This window comes from Epinephelus fuscoguttatus, linkage group LG10 (genome assembly GCF_011397635.1).
Source record: "Epinephelus fuscoguttatus linkage group LG10, E.fuscoguttatus.final_Chr_v1".
NCBI lineage: Eukaryota > Metazoa > Chordata > Actinopteri > Perciformes > Serranidae > Epinephelus > Epinephelus fuscoguttatus.
In genome coordinates this window covers 44,930,652-44,951,489 of record NC_064761.1, presented here as the reverse complement: position 1 = coordinate 44,951,489, position 20,838 = coordinate 44,930,652, and the positions used below count along the sequence as shown (strand labels likewise).

The 20,838-nt window shown below is 42.6% G+C and overlaps 1 protein-coding gene across 1 annotated transcript in view; it reads right to left on the bottom strand.

Moving 5' to 3' along the window:
• Window positions 1-12,502, bottom strand: part of si:ch211-1a19.3 (uncharacterized) — a 31,356-nt gene extending 18,854 nt beyond the window's left edge. Inside the window, exon 1 of the mRNA XM_049587518.1 lies at window positions 12,026-12,502. Within this exon, the coding sequence (XP_049443475.1) occupies window positions 12,026-12,352 (327 nt within the window). The 5' untranslated portion in view covers window positions 12,353-12,502. The remainder of the gene's footprint in view (window positions 1-12,025) is intronic.
• Window positions 12,503-20,838: the final 8,336 nt, after the last annotated feature.

The window sequence follows — 20,838 nt, the reverse complement described above, 5'->3', positions numbered from 1 at the left end:
AGAGCTAAACTTTCAGCTTCAGAAATAATCAATGAAGTCACTCTGCTCCTCGTGTGAAAATGTGCACAGCGTCTCTGTTAATGTGGAGTCAGACAGCAGCTCTGCAAGGTTCACATTTTACATGTCATTCATTTGTTCTTCATTAATGGTGGATAATTTCACCCACCTGTGACTCATCAGCTCGTCTCTGTGAGAGTAACAAGCAGAGTGCACGAGCGTCGTGCACCTACATCTATAGGAGCATCTCACTGTCTGAGTATGTGTCCTTAAAGCATCAGGAAAATACACTATTCTGACTGTAGACCAGGTTTCAGCTGGTCCAGGGTTTTCCCTGCCTATCTAAGGCAAAGGCGGGCCGCCTGGGTGATTTTGGCCGCCGCCTTGGTTGAAGCCTGTGTGTGTGCATGGGGGGCGTTCATATGTAGCGTGTTTTGCGCGCACAAACCCATTACTTTCAATGTAGACGCGCGTCATGCGTGCTCACAACCCAAAGACGCTGTAGCGGCGCGCATTTGGTGCGACGCGCTTATTTTTTCATCCGGCGCACAGCCCCTGCTTCTCCCTGCGGTGTTGTGTCAGATCCTGGTTCCCTCTCTGGCTGTGTCTCTCCTACTGTTTCCCACAGAGCTCTGCCCCGTTTGAAAGGCGATGGAACCCGTATGTAGAAAGACATCGCCTCCGAGATGTAGAATATGTATTGTAGAAGAGAAACACGCATTTCAGGACCGCTGACTTGTATCATCAGAACAGACGCGTCCTGTGATTTTCAGCCTCCTTTCATATTTAACAGAGGGGGGACAATACCTGACAGTAATATTCTCAGCTGTCAGGATGGGCCTGCTGTAAAGGGTAAATATAATCATAGACAGCTGAAAATCACAGGACATGTCTGTTCTTCCAATCGACGCCGTACCCTACGCTGTAGCCTGACGTGCACCTCCCCAGAGATGTAACTCCACAGTGTCACAGTGACGCAGACCTCCTGTCTGTCTCTGTGAGCTGAAACCATTTCCCTCAGTGGAAACAAAGCTTTGATTTACTTTAATTTCACAGATAAGAAACAATAAATTGTGAAGACAATAAAGCCTCCACACACTGTGTGTGATTTATCCTGGCTGAAATATGAGCAGAGCAAATCTCTGTATTATCACTTTATATTCTTATTATAACTGAAAGTGACGACATGAGAAGCACCGGGCGGCCGTAGTGTAAGAAGCAAGAAAATCGGTCTTGGCCTGGAGGGGAGGTGGATGGGTCGGACACACTCTGGAGTCAGTGGCGTTATTTAAACAACAACATAGTGTGCTAGTGTGCATAGCATGCTACGCTGGTGACGTATGTCATGTGACACCACACTATGTTAGTAACAACTGTACTTTAGGCAAGTCATGATGTTTTTTTCTACACCTAACCACGGACTGTTGTTTCTTAAGTGTTTTGGTTACGCTGTAAGTTTATTTGAAAAGCGAGGACAATATGTGTGTGTGGACAATATGAATGTACTTTACCTTTGAAAATTAAAGTTTATTTTGAAAAGACTCAAAGCATATAACAAGCGTAAATTAACACACCGTCCCTGAAACTGAGAACCTTGTGCGTCACATCCTGACCTGCAGGTCCACTGACAAAGTGTCTGTATTTGACAAGCTGTGATGAGGACGTGTTGGTTTGGAGATGAGAAGGTTCATTTGGTGCATTCAGGGACACTCCAACATCTGAGACCTGAGATTCAGCTCCTCAACAGCTTCATGTTTAACACAAGAAACCAACTAGCTTCAAATCACCTCCTTCACTGTTTGTTAGAAGTCAGAGCAGCTCCTCAGGTCCAGCATCGGCCGTCAGCCTGAAACACTTCTGAACATGTGGACGAACATGTGGACGATGAACCTGCTCTGACGGACCCTCAGCTGGGCCGTGCTGTGCCAGCTGCTGTCGGCTCTCAGAGCTGAGGTGTTGATTGAAAGCAGGACGGCTGAGAACGGCTTTTAGAAACATTCCTTTCATTGAACGCAGCAGTTAAAGTTAGATGAGCTCTTTAAACAGAGTCCTGCACTTAAAGGAACAGTCCAAACAAATGCCTTCACCCTGAGAGGCCTTTGACACCAGAACAACACACACTGAACACTGTGTACTCACACACAGCCAATAATGCTAATATCAGCTACACATGTGCTGCGCCCTCAGGCTGAAGGCTGCACTGCTCCTGTCAGCATCATCATCATCACCATCATCATCAGCAGCATCATCTCCATCATCATCAGCAGGAAGGAGCCAGAACAAATCATGAAATTAATGTGAACATAAAAACACAGTTCAAGTGTCTGTGTTTGACGACAGGTGGCGCTGTGGAGCAAATCTGGTTTCATGAGTCCCAGTGTGGGTGAACATGAGGACAAAGGACCTTTACGCCTTCCTGAAGGAACCCTGGAACCCACTCAAGGACTCCTTATACCCCCTCCTTGATACATCCAGGAGACCAAGAACCCAACAACTTCCAGGACCATTCTTAAGAATCATTAGAACGCTATCAAGGACCCATGTGACCTCCTCAAGGACATCAAAACCTTTTATATGAACACAAACCCACTCAATGGGTCTCTAAAACAAACCCCGGAGTATTTTTCAGGACAATTAGAATCCTATCAAGGACCTTTTAAACTTCCCCAAGGACCTCTAGAACCTTTGCAAAGACTCCTAGAATCTCCAGGGAATCTCCAGGAAGCACACAAACAATATAACCATACTAAGCAGCACTCTGACATCCTCAAGCACTCTTAAAACTTCCTGAGGGGCCCCTGGAATATCATCATCATCAAAGGCTTCTTAGAGACCCCAGGATCAATACTAGAACAGTATCAAGGACCTCTAGAACCTCTGCAAGGATTCCTGGATCTCCCAGATGCCTCTGGAACATCCTTAAGCCTCCCTGGTACCTACTCCAGGCCCAATATGACCATATCAAGGAGCCCTTTGACCTTCTCAAGCACTCCTGGGCCTCTGAAATATCATCATCAAAGACTCCCAGGAATAAGGACACATGGAAAAATCTTATAGGACCCTTGAAACATCCCCAAGGACCGTTAGGTCTCAATCAGAGACTGCTGAAACCTCCTCAAGGACTCCTGGAACCTGAATCATCTCAAAGGTGTCTGGGCAACATCCTCAAGGATCCCTGGGAAATACTAAAAGAGTCCTTGAACATCACTAGTACCTTATCAAGGACCTCTGAAACGTATTCAAGGTCAGCGAGGTGAGACTGTCTGTGCTGTTTCGATCAGGCGTCACTTCCTTGATAAAAAGGAAGTTTTATGTTCTACTGTCTGAAAACAGTGCGCTCTGTTTCGCTCTGAAATCTATGGGGATTTTCTCGCTGCTGCTTCGAGCCTCAACAAACCATGTGAACACCTGGAGCCGCTCAACAGGAAGTGATGCAAGAGAAGCAGCGGTTAGCCTCGTTTTGATAACGTTGATCACTTCCTCTCTGAGTATTTGCATGTGTCACAGCTTCACACCGACACGAATGATCAACACAGTACGTGATGTGGTTATTACTGCACACAAAGGATCCACTGTAACCCCCCCCCCCCCCCCCCAACGCCCTTTGACCCTTCTCTAAAACCTCCTGAACCTTTTCAAGGACTCCTGGAATACAGACAGAACTACACAGAGAGACTATGTGGCCAAAAGTATGTAGACACGCCCTCTAATTAATAGCTTCAGCTGCCTCAGACTCGCCCTCCGCTAGCAGGTGCTAACAGTTCATCATACAGCTGTAACGTGACGCTGAGACACTGACAGAACACGGAGTGCTACACTGCGTTCAAGGTCTAAGTAGGTATGGAAGGAAGGAAGGAAGGAAGGAAGGAAGCAAGGAAGGAAGGAAGGAAGGAGGAAGGTTCTGCATGTGTGGGAGGGGGTAAGGAATGAAAGAGTAAGTGAGCAAGGAGTGAAGGAAGGAAAGAGGAAAGAATATAGGAAGTATGTAAGCAAAGAAAGAAAAAGGAAGGAAGGAGGGTAGATGTAAGGAGGCAAGGTAGGCTAGGAGGGAAGGAAGGGAGGAAAGAGGATGGAAAAGAAAGTATGTAAGGAAGAATGTAAGGAAGGAAAGGATGGAAAAAGGAAATATGTTAGGAGGGATGTAAGGAAAGAAAAAAGAAAGGGAGGGAAGGAGGTAATGTAAGGTAGGTAAGGAGGGAAGGAAGGAGGTAATGTAAGGTAGGTAAGGAAGGAAGGAAGGAGGTAATGTAAGGCAGGTAAGGAGGGAAGGGAGGGAGGAAAGAGGAAGGAAAAGACAGTATGTAGGGAAGGTCCTAAGGGAGAAAAGGAGGTAAAGGTAAGCGAGGCTCAGTAGACAGGAAGCTCGCCCCTGAGAGAAACTCCAGTGTTAATCAATCAATAGATAAAGTTAATGACCATTCAGACAGGAAACAGTCACAGAGGAAACATGTGACTGTGACATCACAAACATTCAAAGAATCTCAAAGAAAAAAAAAACAAAACATCAGAACAAAGTGATAAAAGATGAAAAACCAAAGTGAGGAGAGAGTGCGCTCCCTCTGAACATCACACCACACCTGCAAATATCACACCTGCTTCATAAGTTCCACAGCTGAGGAAGAGCAGCTCAGTCTTCATCACTGACAGAGGCCACAGCTGGTATCTTAAATATCTACCCAGCATGCAGTAGGTTAAAGTCTGAGGTCAGGTGATCACCAGCTGGTGTTCAGATGGATCAAATCCGCAGCAGGTGGAAACAGTTAGAGACAGAAAGCTTTTATTTTGTAGGAATGCAGCGGTGTGGCAGCCGTAGGGAGGACGGCTCCGACCTGAAGGGGTTAAATGATATCAGGGCGTTTTTCTGAAAGCTTCAGGTTGAAGACAGGAAGCTGTCAGGAGGCCCGCAGAGGAACGTCTCCTGTGCTGATGACAATGAACGTCCTGCTGACATCACACCCTGAATCTGCTCTGTTAAACTGACGGTGTGTTTAACCTCTTCATGAGCAGCAGAGACGTGTCGACGTTTATATAAAGTCAGGACGATTACACCGGGCTCAGACCAGACAGACGCCGACTGCAGCTTTTGATTTCTGATTTTACAAAAGTGTAACCTGCTGATTCAGATTTCGTTTCTGTAACTGACAGCTCACACAGACAGACGCTCAGATACACTGATGATGGATCAGACTGTCGGGGAATTGTGCAAATAACGTTAGCATGTTGTATTTGTGGGGAAAATGTGTCCAGATAAAGACAAACTGTGTGTTTGTCTGTGAATGCTGCGAGTTATAGTGAAGCTGATCTGTGTTTGAAACTGTCTCTATTAAGCCATGTTTACTGTGTGTTTATTGTGTTTAATGTGTGTTTATTGTGTGTTTCATGTGCGTTTAATGTGTGTTTATTGTGTTTAATGTGTGTTTATTGTGTTTCATCTGTGTTTATTGTGTTTAATGTGTTTAATGTGTGTTTCATGTGCGTTTAATGTGTGTTTATTGTGTTTCATGTGTGTTTAATATATGTTTAATGTGTGTTTATTGTGTTTAATGTGTGTTTAATGTGTGTTTCATGTGCGTTTAATGTGTGTTTATTGTGTTTCATGTGTGTTTAATATATGTTTAATGTGTGTTTATTGTGTTTCATGTGTGTTTATTTTGTGTTTAATGTGCGTTTAATGTGTTTATTGTGTTTCATGTGTGTTTATTTTGTGTTTAATGTGCGTTTAATGTGTTTATTGTGTTTCATGTGTGTTTATTGTGTTTCATGTGTGTTTAATATATATTTAATGTGTGTTTAATGTGTGTTTATTGTGTTTCATGTGTATTTATTTTGGGTTTATTGTGTTTCATTTGTGTTTATTTTGTGTTTCATGTGTGTTTAATATGTTTCATGTGTGTTTATTGTGTTTCATGTGCGTTTAATGTGTGTTTACTGTTTATTGTGTGTTTATTGTGTTTCATGTGTTTAATGTGTGTTTACTGTTTGTGTTTATTGTGTGTTTAATGTGTGTTTACTGTTTATTATGTTTATTGTGTGTTTAAAGTGTGTTTAATGTGTGTTTACTGTGTTTAAAGTGTGTTTAATGTGTGTTTACTGTTTACTGTGTGTTTACTGTGTGTTTATTGTGTGTTTTGAATCAACTAAACTTTACAGCACTTCTGCAGCCGTCTCTGTCTTTGCATTTTATTTTTTTTATCACAGTCTGTTTTTATAAAACCGCTTGTGACGTCTCAAATGTGGCTTTGACTTGCAGCTGAAAACAACAAAATCCTTACGAGCTACTGCAGGGTTAGCACGTTAGCTTGCTATGCAGGCTATGATAACAAGTAAGCTTGCCAGTAGGCTAGATTATTGATAAACAAAGATTAAGGATAGTATCATTTTTTCAGGTGCTAATACCTGCGATTAACACATTTTCCCTCCCGCTTCTGTCGTCTGCGTCAGAGATGAGTTTGACACTCACACAGTGAGGACTTCATGATGCATTCAGGAAATCTACATTTCTTTGTACAACAAAGTGTATGGACCTGGATGCTGACTATGGTGTATTCAGGTGCACCTTTTAAACACAGTAATCTACACTCAAGTGGCCACGAAGGTTCTTTAAAACAGGAGAGTTTCTATTTATTTCTTGTTCTGGAATAGCAGTGTCGTTATTTTAACGTTGTTTCACTACAACATTTTCAATAATAAGATGCTAAAATCAAAACATCCCCTTCAGTCCTACAGAAAGATTCTATCCACTTTATTTTATCTTCCACTGACACATAGCGTGAATTATGGGTGCGACTTCAGGTGCCGAACTGAAACCAATGTTTTCCAATAGTGACAGTACATAACGATATGCTAATTCTCTTTCACAGAGCAACTAGGAAACAAAACATGTGGAACACACCACCTGTTAAACGTCAGACAGGATGACATGATCATACCTCGGTCATCTCTGACCGCCGTCTCAAAGCGCTGCTTGGTTTAATTTTTGACCAAGTGTGTTTGCTATTAGCTTGTCTTGCTAACTTGACATTACAAAGCCTGAGCTAGCTCACAGTGAACAGCTACCCCCTTTAAAAGATGATTTATGATTTCTAATCATAAAGAAATGATTTCTTCTCATATTGTTAACTCAACACATAACTGCAGGTGCTGCTGAGTTTATTTCCTGATGCAGGTTGTGAATGCAGTCAGACAGTGAAGACAGATATCATGTCCTGATGTTTAGGGACACACCTGTCACTGTAGCTCTCATTCTCTTCACTAGATTCTGATTGAAATCTTCTCTGCTCTCCAAACTCTGTGGGTTTAATTATTCCTTATGTGAACATGTGAGAGCAGAGTGTATACGTTAGAGCAGTGTGTGCATGACAATATGAGACAAATCCTGTCCTGTGTTGATTCAGTAAGAGACGGAGGGGACGATCTGGTGTCAGACATTATATCCTCTCTGTAGGTCGCTGATGGAAACTGTAGCGCTGGTTACAGGAACCATCTCTTTCTGTTCTGGCTGCATCTTCAACACTGTTGTTGAAGCAACACATTTATCTCGGTCTGGTTGTTATAGTGACGTTACAGACGTGCACAGAGCGACAGGTACCAGAGCTCCACACGGACACTTTAGCAAATGATCATTAAATGTTCATTTAAGTATCTGTTGAAAACAAAGCAGGGTTTGATAAAGATTAGCAGATTAGCCACTGAGGCTAACCATGGACAGTCAATGCGACTGACTAGCTTACTGCTACTTCTGTTATCACACTGGAAGTTTTACCCATAATCATTTCTACAGTAGCGTTCTCAGTAGGATTTAAAAAACAATTCAAGTCCTTGTCAGCAAAGCCCAAAATGTTCTGGTTCACTGTGGCATTTTTAAACAATTAAATACTAAGTCACACCTAATATGCTAATAATGCTAATATGCTAATATTCTGGCTGGTAAACTGTGCATGTTTGCTTGCTAATGTGGTCGGTAGAAAATCTGTTTGGCTGGTGGAGATTTTTCATCTGCTAGTCCCCTCGGCCAGTTTACTACGGACACTGCCTGTGTCTCTTTTCCCTCCCACTAAATTCAGGTATTTTAAACCCAAACATGATCTTTTCTGACCATAACCAAGTGGGTTCTGTGACCACATGTTCACCACAGCAATGCTTTAGTTTGAACGTATCCACTAAATAATAAGGTACTAATGTAACATATCCCTGGTTTGCAGAAATACCAACAATTTTCCAGTCGACTGGGGTTGCATGAATGCAGTGTTGGCAGTGAATTCTGGGTATTGTAGTACCAGCTGGCAAACTAGTTACACCTCTGTTAGCGGGAAAATGCCTCATGTATTTGCACACTTTCTGTTTCTATAAATAAAGGGAATATTCCAGATTGTCCACAATCCACAGCGATGAGGTGAGAGTTTCCCTTCTGCAAATACTGAGGCTTTCACAGCACGATCAAAAGTCAGGAGGGGAGAAGTCAGACTGGGGAAAACTTCAGGGAGCGGAGAGGGAGGAGTGGATCAGAGGTGAAACAAGGAGAGGAGGAATGAGTCAGGACGAACCACCAGAGGAGGAGGAGGAGGAGGAGGAGGAGGAGGAGGAGGGAGAGCGAAGGCAAACACTCACTTTTTCCAACCAACAACTCTGAGAAAATGAAGCTGGAAATGTTGGAAGCAGCTAAACTCTTCACAGTTTAAACAGTCGGCCTGCTGGGAGGGAAAAACTATTCAAAATCTTTAAACTGGAGGGAAAAATATAAAGTCTCCCAAAATGGAAACAGCGGAGTAAAGAGGAGGAGGAGGAGGAGGAGAGAAGAATCGCTCTCTGTTCATATCACATTTTCATACAATCACTCAGAGACAAACTTGTGTAACACACACACTGAGCTGTGTGAGAAGGAGCTGAGGAGGATTTATACCACCAATGTTCTCTGAACATAAACATCATAAACATAAACATCACATTTGTTTCTGTGTAAATGTTATTTATTGATCTGAGGGAATTAGGTGCTTCTCGAGGACAGATGGAAGCTGTTAGTGTTTTGGTGAGGTGGGTGGGGCCGCCCGGTGGCTCTGCTTTCAATTTTGGCAGTTGGACTGTAAAGAAGCTATTTTCAGTATCAGTTTGGTAACACACACACACACACAAACACACACACACACACAGAGGCAACATCACACTGTAAAAAGTGAGTCTTATTTTCACACTTCACCCCCTCCTGCTCAACATGCAGATATGAGCCACCAGCTTAAACCAGTTCTGACACCGTACTGTAGATTGTTTTATAGAAAAGACAATGTGCTGGACGATCAAAGAAATCCAGTTCAGCTGTTTGACACGAGATGCTGCTCAGGCCTGATGTGCAGTTTATGTTCTGCTGGTCAGATGGGTCACACTTCAGTCCTCCATGCTGATAATCTGCTGCTCTCTCAGCGCACCATGGATGTATAAAGAGACCTGGACACAGCGCTGGGAGCAGGCCCTGTTCACTCCTATGAAAGCTGCTCAGCGGCACATGAAGCCAAAAAAGCTCAAATTCTGTGGGATGAAATGACCGAGATCTTCTGTATCTTTGGGCCCACACAGCAGACGCACCAGAGACTTACAGCAGATGTGTGTGGCCAAGCAGCTAACTTCCTGTTCAGTGCTCTGCTAACTTGAACTGGGAAAGGACAGCGGGATGTCGTGTGCTGTAAAGCCTCTGAGGCAAACCATGATTTGTGATATGGCTTTATGAATAAAATTGAATTGATAGAAATAGACGTTTGAATGTTACCAGACTGAATGGCTCAAATCCAGACAGTGAGATGAGTCATCTCTCAGCGGTTGTGACACTCAAAAAACTGCATCTCTGATTTACAGACGTCTCTTTTGCAACATGAGTCTGTGTGAAAATGTGACAGAGCTCTAAGTTTAAATTCCACTTTGCAAAACTCTTCTCAAAGCCTGGTGCGTATCCTGCAGGCCTGGAGCGAACAGGCCGAGAATAAACTGTGTTGAATCACATCACTATTATATCATCTTAGTTTTGATTAGAGACCTTGTGACTCGTCTGAGACACACAACAGCCTGTCCTCACATTAGAACAAACAAGACTTTCTGCAGGTTTTTAACCCAAAAACCATGATGGAGGAGAAGCCCCTGGACCAACTGGTGGTACTCCCCATGATCCAGCCTCTTTTTTAGGGTCTCATGTACCCACACAGATCTCTGTTTATCTGCTGACAGCCTCTCACCCTCAACCAGAGCTACAGACAGCACCCTCTGCCTCAACATGGCAGCAGCTGATTACTGGAGGGTACACACAATAAACAGATTGATTACACGAGAAGGTTAGTGTAAGGAGGAGATGGGGTGGTTGCCTGGCAACAATAACAATGTGCAGTAAGTGTTTTTTCACTAGTGTCATTCAATTAAAGAAAAGAAAAAGTAGTGCAGTGCACCTCGCCTTTTAGAACCTGCAACACACTTTCTGTGTGATCGGAGCACATCATTCAGTAAAACTGAATTCTAACTTGTTGTGTTGTGTAACAGCGAACACTGTGTCCTCGAGGTCCAGACACACCAGACTTCAGAGAGCTAGCGACGATGACGGCCCCCTGCTGCGTTGCCTCACGTCGAGGTGTCTCAGCCAACAAAGTTGTACGTGAACACACCGCAAACTTTCCAGCCGACAGCCAATCAGCTCATTTGTTCTGCTCCTGCTGAGAGGAAGTAAGTCTCCACAGCAGCAGGCGGCGGTCGTCTGTATTCGTCATTGAAAAAGGGAAACAGGAAGAGCGTCTTGATGCTAGTTAGCCAGTTAGCACATGAACAACACAATCAGAGCATATTTACCGTGCGCCAGTGAACAATAACACAAACCATCAGGAAACGTTTCTGCTGAAGAGAAAAATAATCTGACCTGATGGAACAAGTTGGTTTTGGACTTTAGCTCCTCCTTTACTCACTGACGCTCCTCTGTTCATCACCTGAGCTCAGCTGACCATCAGAGGCTTCACTCACTGATGGACTCCGCTATGCTGATGCTGATGAATCAGCTGAAAAAAGTTCGTTAAGGGCCGGCGGTGCGAGACACACTGCGCTGACTGGAGCAAAAGACGTTCACCAACAGCCAACTGTCAGCTTGGTGTGTCAGGGCCTTAACAGCAAACGACCATCCGACTATCGCACCACATCACGTTATGTCTGACGCTCTCTGTCCACGCTGATCCGTTAAATATGGATCCCCATGACATCACATAAACAAACCTCTTACCTATCAGCTGTGAGCTCAGAGACGTCAGACTGGAGACGCACTTCTTTACTTCCTTACTGTTCATATTCACAACAATACCACCGCAGTTATCGATACTGTTGCTACCAGACTATTTTACCACCATCTCCACTTTGTTAAACAAGCTAGCTGGCTAACGAGCTCTGCTGAACATCTCACACAAAAATACAACCAGAATATTCAGCTTCCTGTTGATCTTCCTCCAGACAGACGACGACCTCTTTAGGTTAGAAAACGATGCAGTCAAACCGATCTCGTCGCTGATGCTCCTTTCTGTCACATTTAATTAGGACAAACAAACTAATGTGATTCTTTCAAACACTGACTACATCATGATATGTACTGATAATAAAAAATGTCCTCATTAATACATTGGTTGAGGCCTCATCTCTTAAGCTCAAATTAGTTTTTTCTTTCAGAGGAAACAGAGACAGGAAGAAAAACCAAACAGGAAGGAACACAAACAGATTCAAACCTTCACCTTTAACTTTCTGGGTCTGACCTTCAATTTTAAACTTTGCAGAAGTCTGAACTGGGAAAATAAAGACGAGAGTCTGTCCCTCAGGAGTTAGTTTTCTTCTAACAAGTGAAAGAAGCTCAGCAAATTATTAATTTCCAACTCAAATCACCTTCTGAATTCTGAATTATTACTGTGCTGAGTTAGAGGAAACAGGCTGAATCTTTTTCCTGTTTTAAAAAGACTGTAATAAATCTTGAAGGCGGCTCAAACGTGTGACTGAACTACATCTGTCGTCAGGGAGATAAACTCACGTTTTCCTGCCGGCACTCCTCCAGCGTGGCGTTGGTGGCATTGATGCTTTCCAGCAGCAGCAGGATCTCAGCCCTCTGACGGTCCTGCGCCTCCCTCGCCGCCGTCACCTGCTCCTCCAGAGCCACCTTGTCCTTCTGAAACACCACCTTGGCCCCCTCCAGCTTCTCCCTCATCTCCTGCAGCTCGGCGCGGCACTGAGCCGAGCTCTTCAGGTCCGGAGACGTCGCCCACACCACGATGACAATCAGCGAGATGATGGACCAGAGCGCCAGCAGGGCGATCACCACATTCTTCGCCTTCTGGGAGGACTTGGAGGCGGCCGCCATGGAGGGACACAGCTGAGGAAGAGGATGGAGAGATGGAGATGAAGAGGCAGTGGTGATGGAGGTGAGGACGATGAAGACGAGCTGTGGAGCGAGCAGCTGTTCTCAATGAGTCTCTCAGGTTGAAGTGAGCTGGACTTTCCCTTCAGGCTGGGCAGGAACACAGGGAGGGGCTCCCTCACAGGGCGACGGACCTCGGCCACACCCCCTGCCTCACCCGCTCCATCCCCTCCCCCCACCTCCTGCCACCTCCCCCCATCTCCCCACCCTAAACCTCACCCTCTTCCTCCCCTCCATGTCGGTGTTATCGTGCCCAGGGAGGACGCCCTGATCAACAGGAAAGTCTCACACACACACACACACACACACACACATTGCACATGGAAAGTTTCGTTTATGTGTGAGGTGTGTGTGTGTGTGTGTGTGTGTGTGTGAGTGTGTGTGAGTGTGAGTGTGAGTGTGAGTGTGTGTGTGTGTGTGTGTGTGTGTGTGTGAACACTGAGGCTTTCTGTTTCTATTTCCCAGCCTCACAGTGATGAACCTGGATGAACTCTGGAACAGAAACTATGTGGATCTTTGGCAGCAGGACGTCAGAAAGTTTCAGGCCAAGAAACGAAACTCAGAGAAACAGAAACAAGAAAAGACACGAAGAAACAGAGACAGAAAAAAAACAAAAACAAGAAAAAGAAACAGAGACAGAAAAACAACAAAGACGTAAGTAAAGACAGAAAGTGTGCCTTCATTCCTCCTCTTCTTCTTCAGCAGCAGCTCTCACTCTTTCCTGACCTCCTGCCAGCTGCTGGCACACAGCTGGCACAGAGCTGGGCAGAGGCCCCGCCCCCTCTGCTCTGTCTGAGCTGTGATTGGTTCAGAGCATGTGCGGTTTTTGGACTGCTGGAAACAGCCAAACAACATGTCTATATAAACATCTGTAATTCCTGCCAGGAGTCAGGGGCCCCGGTCCAGCTCCGGGCCCCTGACTCACTCAGGGTTAACCCTCCTCCTCCTCCTCCTCCTCCTCCTTTCAAACTAAAGTAACAAAGTGATTTTTGTGGTTTAATCAGGAACAAAAACATCACATTTCATTAATAAACAGAAAACAGACGCACAGTTAGCATCAGCAGCTTCTAGTGGCACCAACTTAAAGTCATGTGACCTCAGATATCAGCTTTTTAACTGACTGTTGCACAAAGTCATGACTGTTTTAACTTGAAGATGCTCGCAGCTGTTGTGTTCACTGCAGGAGCTGAAACTCAGGGACTCTGATGAGACTCAGATGTGAACGAAAAGATGCATGAAGAATGTGTAGAGCAGAGAAAAGTGTGCAGCTCTGACACTTCGAACCTGCTGCAGCAACAGGCAGGAAACTAAGAAAAACATCTTCAGCACTCACACTGCTTTGAGGCTGACAGCCAGCTGACCTCTGACCCCGTTTCCTCTGTCCAAACACAGGAAGTGATGCAAGTTCAGGTGAGGTCAGAGGTCAACTGTACTCACAGATTGGACAGGAAACAATACAAACAGGACTGGTTAGCATTAGCTGCTACGAAGGAGGATTAGGTTGTGTTAAAGAAAAAATAGTAGACTACAAGAATAAAGCTGTAAATCTACGAGAATTAAGTCCTAATATTACAAGAATAAAGTCGACAATCTATTAGAATAAAGTAATATTACGCGAATAATAAAGTCGACAATCTACGAGAATAAAGCCGTAAATCTACGAGAATTAAGTCCTAATATTACAAGAATAAAGTTGAAAATCTATTAGAATAAAGTAATATTACGAGAATAATAAAGTCGTAAATCTACGAGAATAAAGCCGTAAATCTACGAGAATTAAGTCCTAATATTACAAGAATAAAGTTGAAAATCTATTAGAATAAAGTAATATTACGAGAATAATAAAGTCGTAAATCTACGAGAATAAAGCCGTAAATCTACGAGAATTAAGTCCTAATATTACAAGAATAAAGTTGAAAATCTATTAGAATAAAGTTGTAAATCTACGAGAATTAAGTCCTAATATTACAAGAATAAAGTCGAAAATCTATTAGAATAAAGTTGTAAATCTACGAGAATTAAGTCGGAATATTTCGAGAATAATGTCGTAATATTATGATAATAAAGTTGTAAATCTACGAAAATAAAGGTTTAATATAACGAGAATAAAGTTGTAAATCTACAAGAATTAAGTCGTAATATTTTGAGAATAATGTCGTAAATCTATGAAAATAAAGCCGTGAATCTACGAGAATTAAGTCATAAATCTACGAGAATTAAGTCCTCATATTACAAGAATAAAGTCGAAAATCTATTAAAGTCATAAAATTATGAGAATAAAATCATAAATCTATGAAAATAAAGTCACGAATCTATGAGAATTAAGTCTTAAATCTACAAGAATTAAGTCCTAATATTACAAGAACAAAGTCGAAAATCTATGAGAATAAAGTCTGAATATGTCAAGAATATATACAACATGCTAATGTTATTAGCACAAGCCTATGGCATTTTACATTGTATAAATTAGCCTAGCAGCTAGCAGAGATTTCCTCTGCTCATACTTCAGCCAGGATAAATCACACACAGTGTGTGGAGGCTTTATTGTCCTCACAATCAGGGCTCAACAATAAGGATTGCCCGATTGCCCAGGGCAAGTAAAACTCACGGTCGGGCATGTAAACTAACAACTCACTTGCCTGATCGGGCAAGTTGCTAGAAATAGTAAAGGTTAATAACTAATTGATAAAATAAATGTATTTTAAAACGTGCTCTTCTGCTCTGATGCAGCGGTCTCTCTGCCTGAAGTCACAGGCACAGCTGTGTAACAATGTCCTGCCCACAGCCCCCACTGATATTATTTTGTGCGACAGACGCTTCATATAATAACATAATATACTATTTATGGTGTTATGTCATCGTGTCATTTCTGTCTCTACATGGTCACGCGTTAACAATTCTCCTCTGCTCTCTGTATCGTGCACGGCGGAGTTCCGCCACACACACAGGTGAGCACGCTAGAGCGGCTCGGGCCGCAGTTTCCTGACCAAACCTGACCCCGAGCCCGGTGCAGTTTGTCAGCTGACAAAGTTATTGTTATGGACAGTGTGTAAATAACCATCAACAGACTGCTGTTACGCACAGACAAACACGCTGCTTGTCTCGTTTGTCTGTGCGCGTAGCTCAGCACTCATGCTAAGCTTGTGTTGCATTCAGGTGTTGTCACGTAAATAACAACTTCCAACACTTAAATAGGTCATAGCACAAAACAGCAGCATGTCAGGTGACTTTTTACTTTATTATATTCAATACAGTTGTATGTTCCTAAATCTTGAGACACCTCATATGTAAGCTAGACAGACATTTCACCTGCTCATTACTGTGCACACATGTACTGTATGTACTTAGTCCTAAAGAGCTCTTCTGGTGCCAGTAGATACACAGAAACATCCCAGCAGGCTGTGCTTTGCAAGCATACAAATAAGTTTCACGCATGTGAAAATTATTTTTCATGCGTGTGCTTCACCTCCGCTGCTACAACTCCATCCTAGGGGAAACACTGCTGTGTGCGTTTTGTGCAACAGGTGGATGTGGTAGTCTACTGGTAGAGTAGAGAGAGAGCTAAGTAGCGTTGAAGTAGAGTAGAGCAGGGCAGAGAGATGGAAGCAAAATATATTAAACCCGGTGTTAATACAGCAGAACTGGAGAGAGGGGTGAAAAATAAATAGAGGTGGGCATGGCTCAAGTAGGGCGCAAAATTATAGACGGAGAACGATTGACAAATTTTTCACTTTAAGCCCTGACACTGTCATATTTGTGTAGGAATTAAGCTACAATACATGACATATGTTGTTTTAATTAATAAATACAGTGTGAATAAAGATTACATAACATAAAAATAACTGCAGTCTTTGTTATTTGATAGCCGTTTAAATTAAACAATTTTTATAGGGCAAGTAAAAACTGACTTCGGGCAAGTAGATCTCTGACCAACTTACCCGACCGGGCAAGTGAAAAAAAAACCTTAGCGTTGAACCCTGACAATTTATTGTTTCTTATCTGTGAAATTAAAGTAAATCAAAGCTTTGTTTCCACTGAGGGAAATGGTTTCAGCTCACAGAGACAGACATTCTCTCCCTGCTGTATGACAAACGTCATCTGAGTGGCGGTGACGACTTAAAGTTGACGTTTCGTAACATTGGCTAAAAGGTGCAGCAGGATAGATTTTACAAGTCAAGCAGCTTATTTCACCGTTACCTCGGAGCACAGGTCCTTTTGTCCCGACAGCGCCCTGGGGAAGATCTCTGTTCAACCCAAACATGTTTTCTATTGTCCCCGGGACAACGCTGTTAGTCTCGAGCTCTGCTTTTGAGCCTGCACAAAACTGATGAGACAAAACAGAAAAACATCGACCACTGCCAAAGGTAAAGGTTATCTCATATGCAGAGAGGCTGATGACAGGCAACAAGGAGAATATTGGCCCATACCCATAAATCAATGCATCCATAACTCAAAGTGATCAAACAAATATCCAAATAGTTTCTAACAGTTAATCAGATTAATACTATCTCTTATATGAACACTTCTCCCTGCTCTGTGTGTGTGTGTGTGTGTGTGTGTGTGTGTGTGTGTGTGTGATGTCTGTTTCTGTTTCCAGAGGAGTCAGAAATCCTGCTGAGTGTTTCACCAGAGGAGGGAGTGTCTGATGATTTATATCAGTCTACTCCCTGCACAAATCATCTGCCTGCAGTCTGTCAGCTGTCTCTGCAGCGCCTCCATCAGGCTGGAACGCTTCACTACACATAACCATATCACCACATCCATCAGACTGTGCTCACACTGTGTGTGTGTGTGTGTGTGTGTGTGTGTGTGTGTGTGTGTGTGTCACACTGCCCTCTGCTGACACATCACACACTCTACAACATCCAGTCTGTCGGTCAACACACTCAGACATTCAGGAGCTGTTTTAACACTTCACTGTTTTAAAAGGCTTTGTCAGTATTTCAAGGCCCGATGTCGAGACACCAGGAACTGATGCTCTCATACTCCACTGGGCTTCACTTCCTGTCAGACTGCTCTCATTCATTTAATATTGTTGCTTTGTCAGTGGACGCCAGTGTCAGATACCGACACACAGGCAAGGCAAGGCAGTTTTATTTATATAGCACCATTCATACAGCAATTCAATGTGCTTTACAAGAGAAATACATTAAAATAAAACATTAAAACACAGAGGCACCTCTCGCAGTGTAATGACATGTACCAGCTGCCATCAGTTTCTAAACTGCCAGCAGCTACCATAGTATACAGTAGGGTACAGTATTTTCACAGTACAATAACTGTCTCAGAAAATATTTCGGTTTCACAGTATCACATAATTCATAGTATTCCCAGTCAGAGGGATCCTCGCAGGAATGAAAACAGAAGGGTTATTGTTGATGAACAAACATTTTATCACTAAAACTGAAACCTGAAACATTTTGTTGATGAAGTTTGTGTAAGAAGCCTCCCCTTAAAAAATAACTCAATAAATAACTCAAATAAAGGAGAGATTCAACATCCAGTTGCTTTTTTTCTCAATATCGTAGAAAGTCAAATGCACATGGTGTGATAACTGCCAACTTTTATATCACGATATACCTTGAAACTGTTATATCGCTGCAACCCTTCTTTAAAGGTAGTATAAGGCGAGCAGGAGAGGAGGCGGAGGTGTCAAACAGACTCCAAACTTTTACCTAGGAGCCCACTGTTTGTTTCCCGTGTGACACCAATAGTCAATCCAGTTATTTTAATAAGAAAGCAGTAGGGCTGTGCGATATGACAAGATATCGTGTGACGAGAGAAAAATGTCTATGGTTTCATATTTTGCTCTATCGTTTATATCGTTGTGATGCAAATTACACTTTTAATTTAATATTTTTCGTCATTTGGAGTCTGTCCATCTTTTGCATGGATCACACTGATAAAACTCTTCTTGGCTTTCTAGTTCACGAAGCTTTTACGACGTGCTTTGTATCGGGATATGTATCGTTATCGGGATATGAAATGAACTATATCATGATATGAGATTTTGGTCATATCGCCCAGCCCTAGAAAGTAGTGTGTTTAAATGTGTACCATATTATGGTAGTGACATACGTCATGTGACATTACATGATGTTGGTACAAGCTTACTTGTTTTAAACCAAACCACCTGCTGTTGTTGCCTAAACTGAAGGAAATAAACTATGAAACAAAGTGTTTTACCTACTTTGTAAATTTATTCTGGAAACTCTGTGTGTGTGTGTGTGTGTGTGTGTGTCACAATTTTTATGTGAAAACATATTTTAATTTGAAAAGACACAATACCAGTCACCAATTCAGTATCTGACCAAATGTCTCCCCTTCTGTTCCTGAGATACGACGTTAAAACATGATGATGTCACAGTCAAGCTGACCTTTGACCTTTTGACCACTAAAGTCTGATCAGTTTATTCCTCCGTCCAGGTGGACGTTTGTGTCAAATTCAAAGAAATTCCCTTTGCTCTTGAGATATCGTGCTCAAGAGAATGAGACAGATGCAAGGTCACACTGACCTTTGACCAGTGAAATCTAATCAGTTCATAGTTGAGTCCAAAGTGGGCGACTCTGATCTTGACACTGTGCTGATCCATTCTTAGAGAACATGGTATCTGTTTCCATTTTTATGCTGGTGACAGTCAGATCTATGTACCTTTAAAGCAGAAGGATGCATTCTCAGTAAAACCACTTCTTGCGTGTCTTAGTGACATGAAAGCTTGGGTGGCCTTAAACTTTTTAAATTTTACTGAAAACAAGACAGAGGTGGTGGTGTTTGGACCCAGTGGATCCTGTGAGTCCCCCCCATTGACGTGGGCCCTCTGACACCATATGTGAAGCCCACAGTTATGAATCTGGGTTTTAGGATGGACAGTGATTTTAAACTGGACAGTCGATTTAGTGCAGTCGTGAAGTTCAGCTTTTATCATTTAATGCGGTTGGCAAAAGTCAAACTCATTCTTGCAGGCAGCAATTCAAAACAGTAGTCCATGCCTTTATCTCGTCTCGGCTGGACCACTGTAACGCACTGCACACTGGAATCAGCCTGTCTTCTCTCTCTCGTCTGCAGCTGCACGACTTTAACTGGAACATGAAAGAGAGAGCACATAACTCTCCATCCTGGCCTCAGTCTACTGGCTGCCTGTGCATTTTAAAATTATTTTATTTGTTTTAAAATCTCTAAATGGTCTCACCCCGCCTTACCTCTCTGAGCTGCTTCACCCTTACACTCCTGCCCGGTCTCTCAGATCAGCTGACCAGCTGCTTCTGGTTGTACCGAAGTCTGAGAGGAAGCTCAGAGGGGACAGAGCCTTTTCTGTCGTAATTCCTAACTTGTGGAACAGTCTGCCGCTCCACGTTAAACAGGCTCCTTCTCTGTCCATTTTTAAAACCCGCCTTAAAACCCACTTTTACTTCCTTGGCCTTCGACCCAGTATGAGACACTGATTCTCTTTGTTTTCATTGCTTTTATTGTATGAAATTGTTTTCATCTGTTTTACTGCTTTTATGGTATGACTGTTTTTTTTTTACTTGTGTCATATTGTACTTTGGAGTTGTATTTTATTTTTTTGATTCATTGTGTTACTGTTTGTTTTTATGTCCTACGTTTTCATATTTGATTTACTCTTGATGCACAGCACTTTGTTTCAGCTGTGGTTGTTTTTAAGGTGCTTAAGAAAAAAGGCTGGATTGGGTTGGTTTGTGCAAAATTTGAAAAAATAAAAAATAAAATAAAAAATCCCTCAATGCATTCCTGAGATATCGAGTTCACAAGAATGGGCAGTACGGATGGACAGACGCACAACCTGTAAACATTAGGCCTCTGGCCACAGCTGTTGCCGCCGCAGAGGCCTAATAAAATCAATTTAGCTGCCAACAAAAGACTGAAGCGAGATGACCACAGTGAAAACATAAAACAGATGTGGACAAACTTTTTCTTTGGGGAAATAATAATCAAATAATTTGCAGATGAAATAAGCTAATAAATCGCATTAAATTGCAATGTATGTTCTCACACTCCTCAGCAGATCACAAAATAATAATAATAAACTGTTTGCTAATAAACTTGAATGTTTTTCTCTGCGCTCCTAAATTCCTTTGTGGCATTTATTTTTCTATTCAGGAGCACATGAACTCCTTTTGGAGAAAAAACAAAGGGCGTTTATTTTTTCTGAATAAATGATTATTGAATTTGTTGCATATTCTATATTGTATATTCTTTATATTGTAAAAAAAACAACATGACTTGTTATGTGAAACGTCCTGCAGGTGTTCTGTGGTCACACTAACTGTCAGTGAGTCTGGTTCAGATCCACAGCTGCTTTATAACAAACACACCAAACCACATCACTGGTACCTGAGGGATCTGAGGGACGTAACCAGAGTATATATTAATAATCTATATGAGTCGTTCCAAACTGGTGCAGTCATGG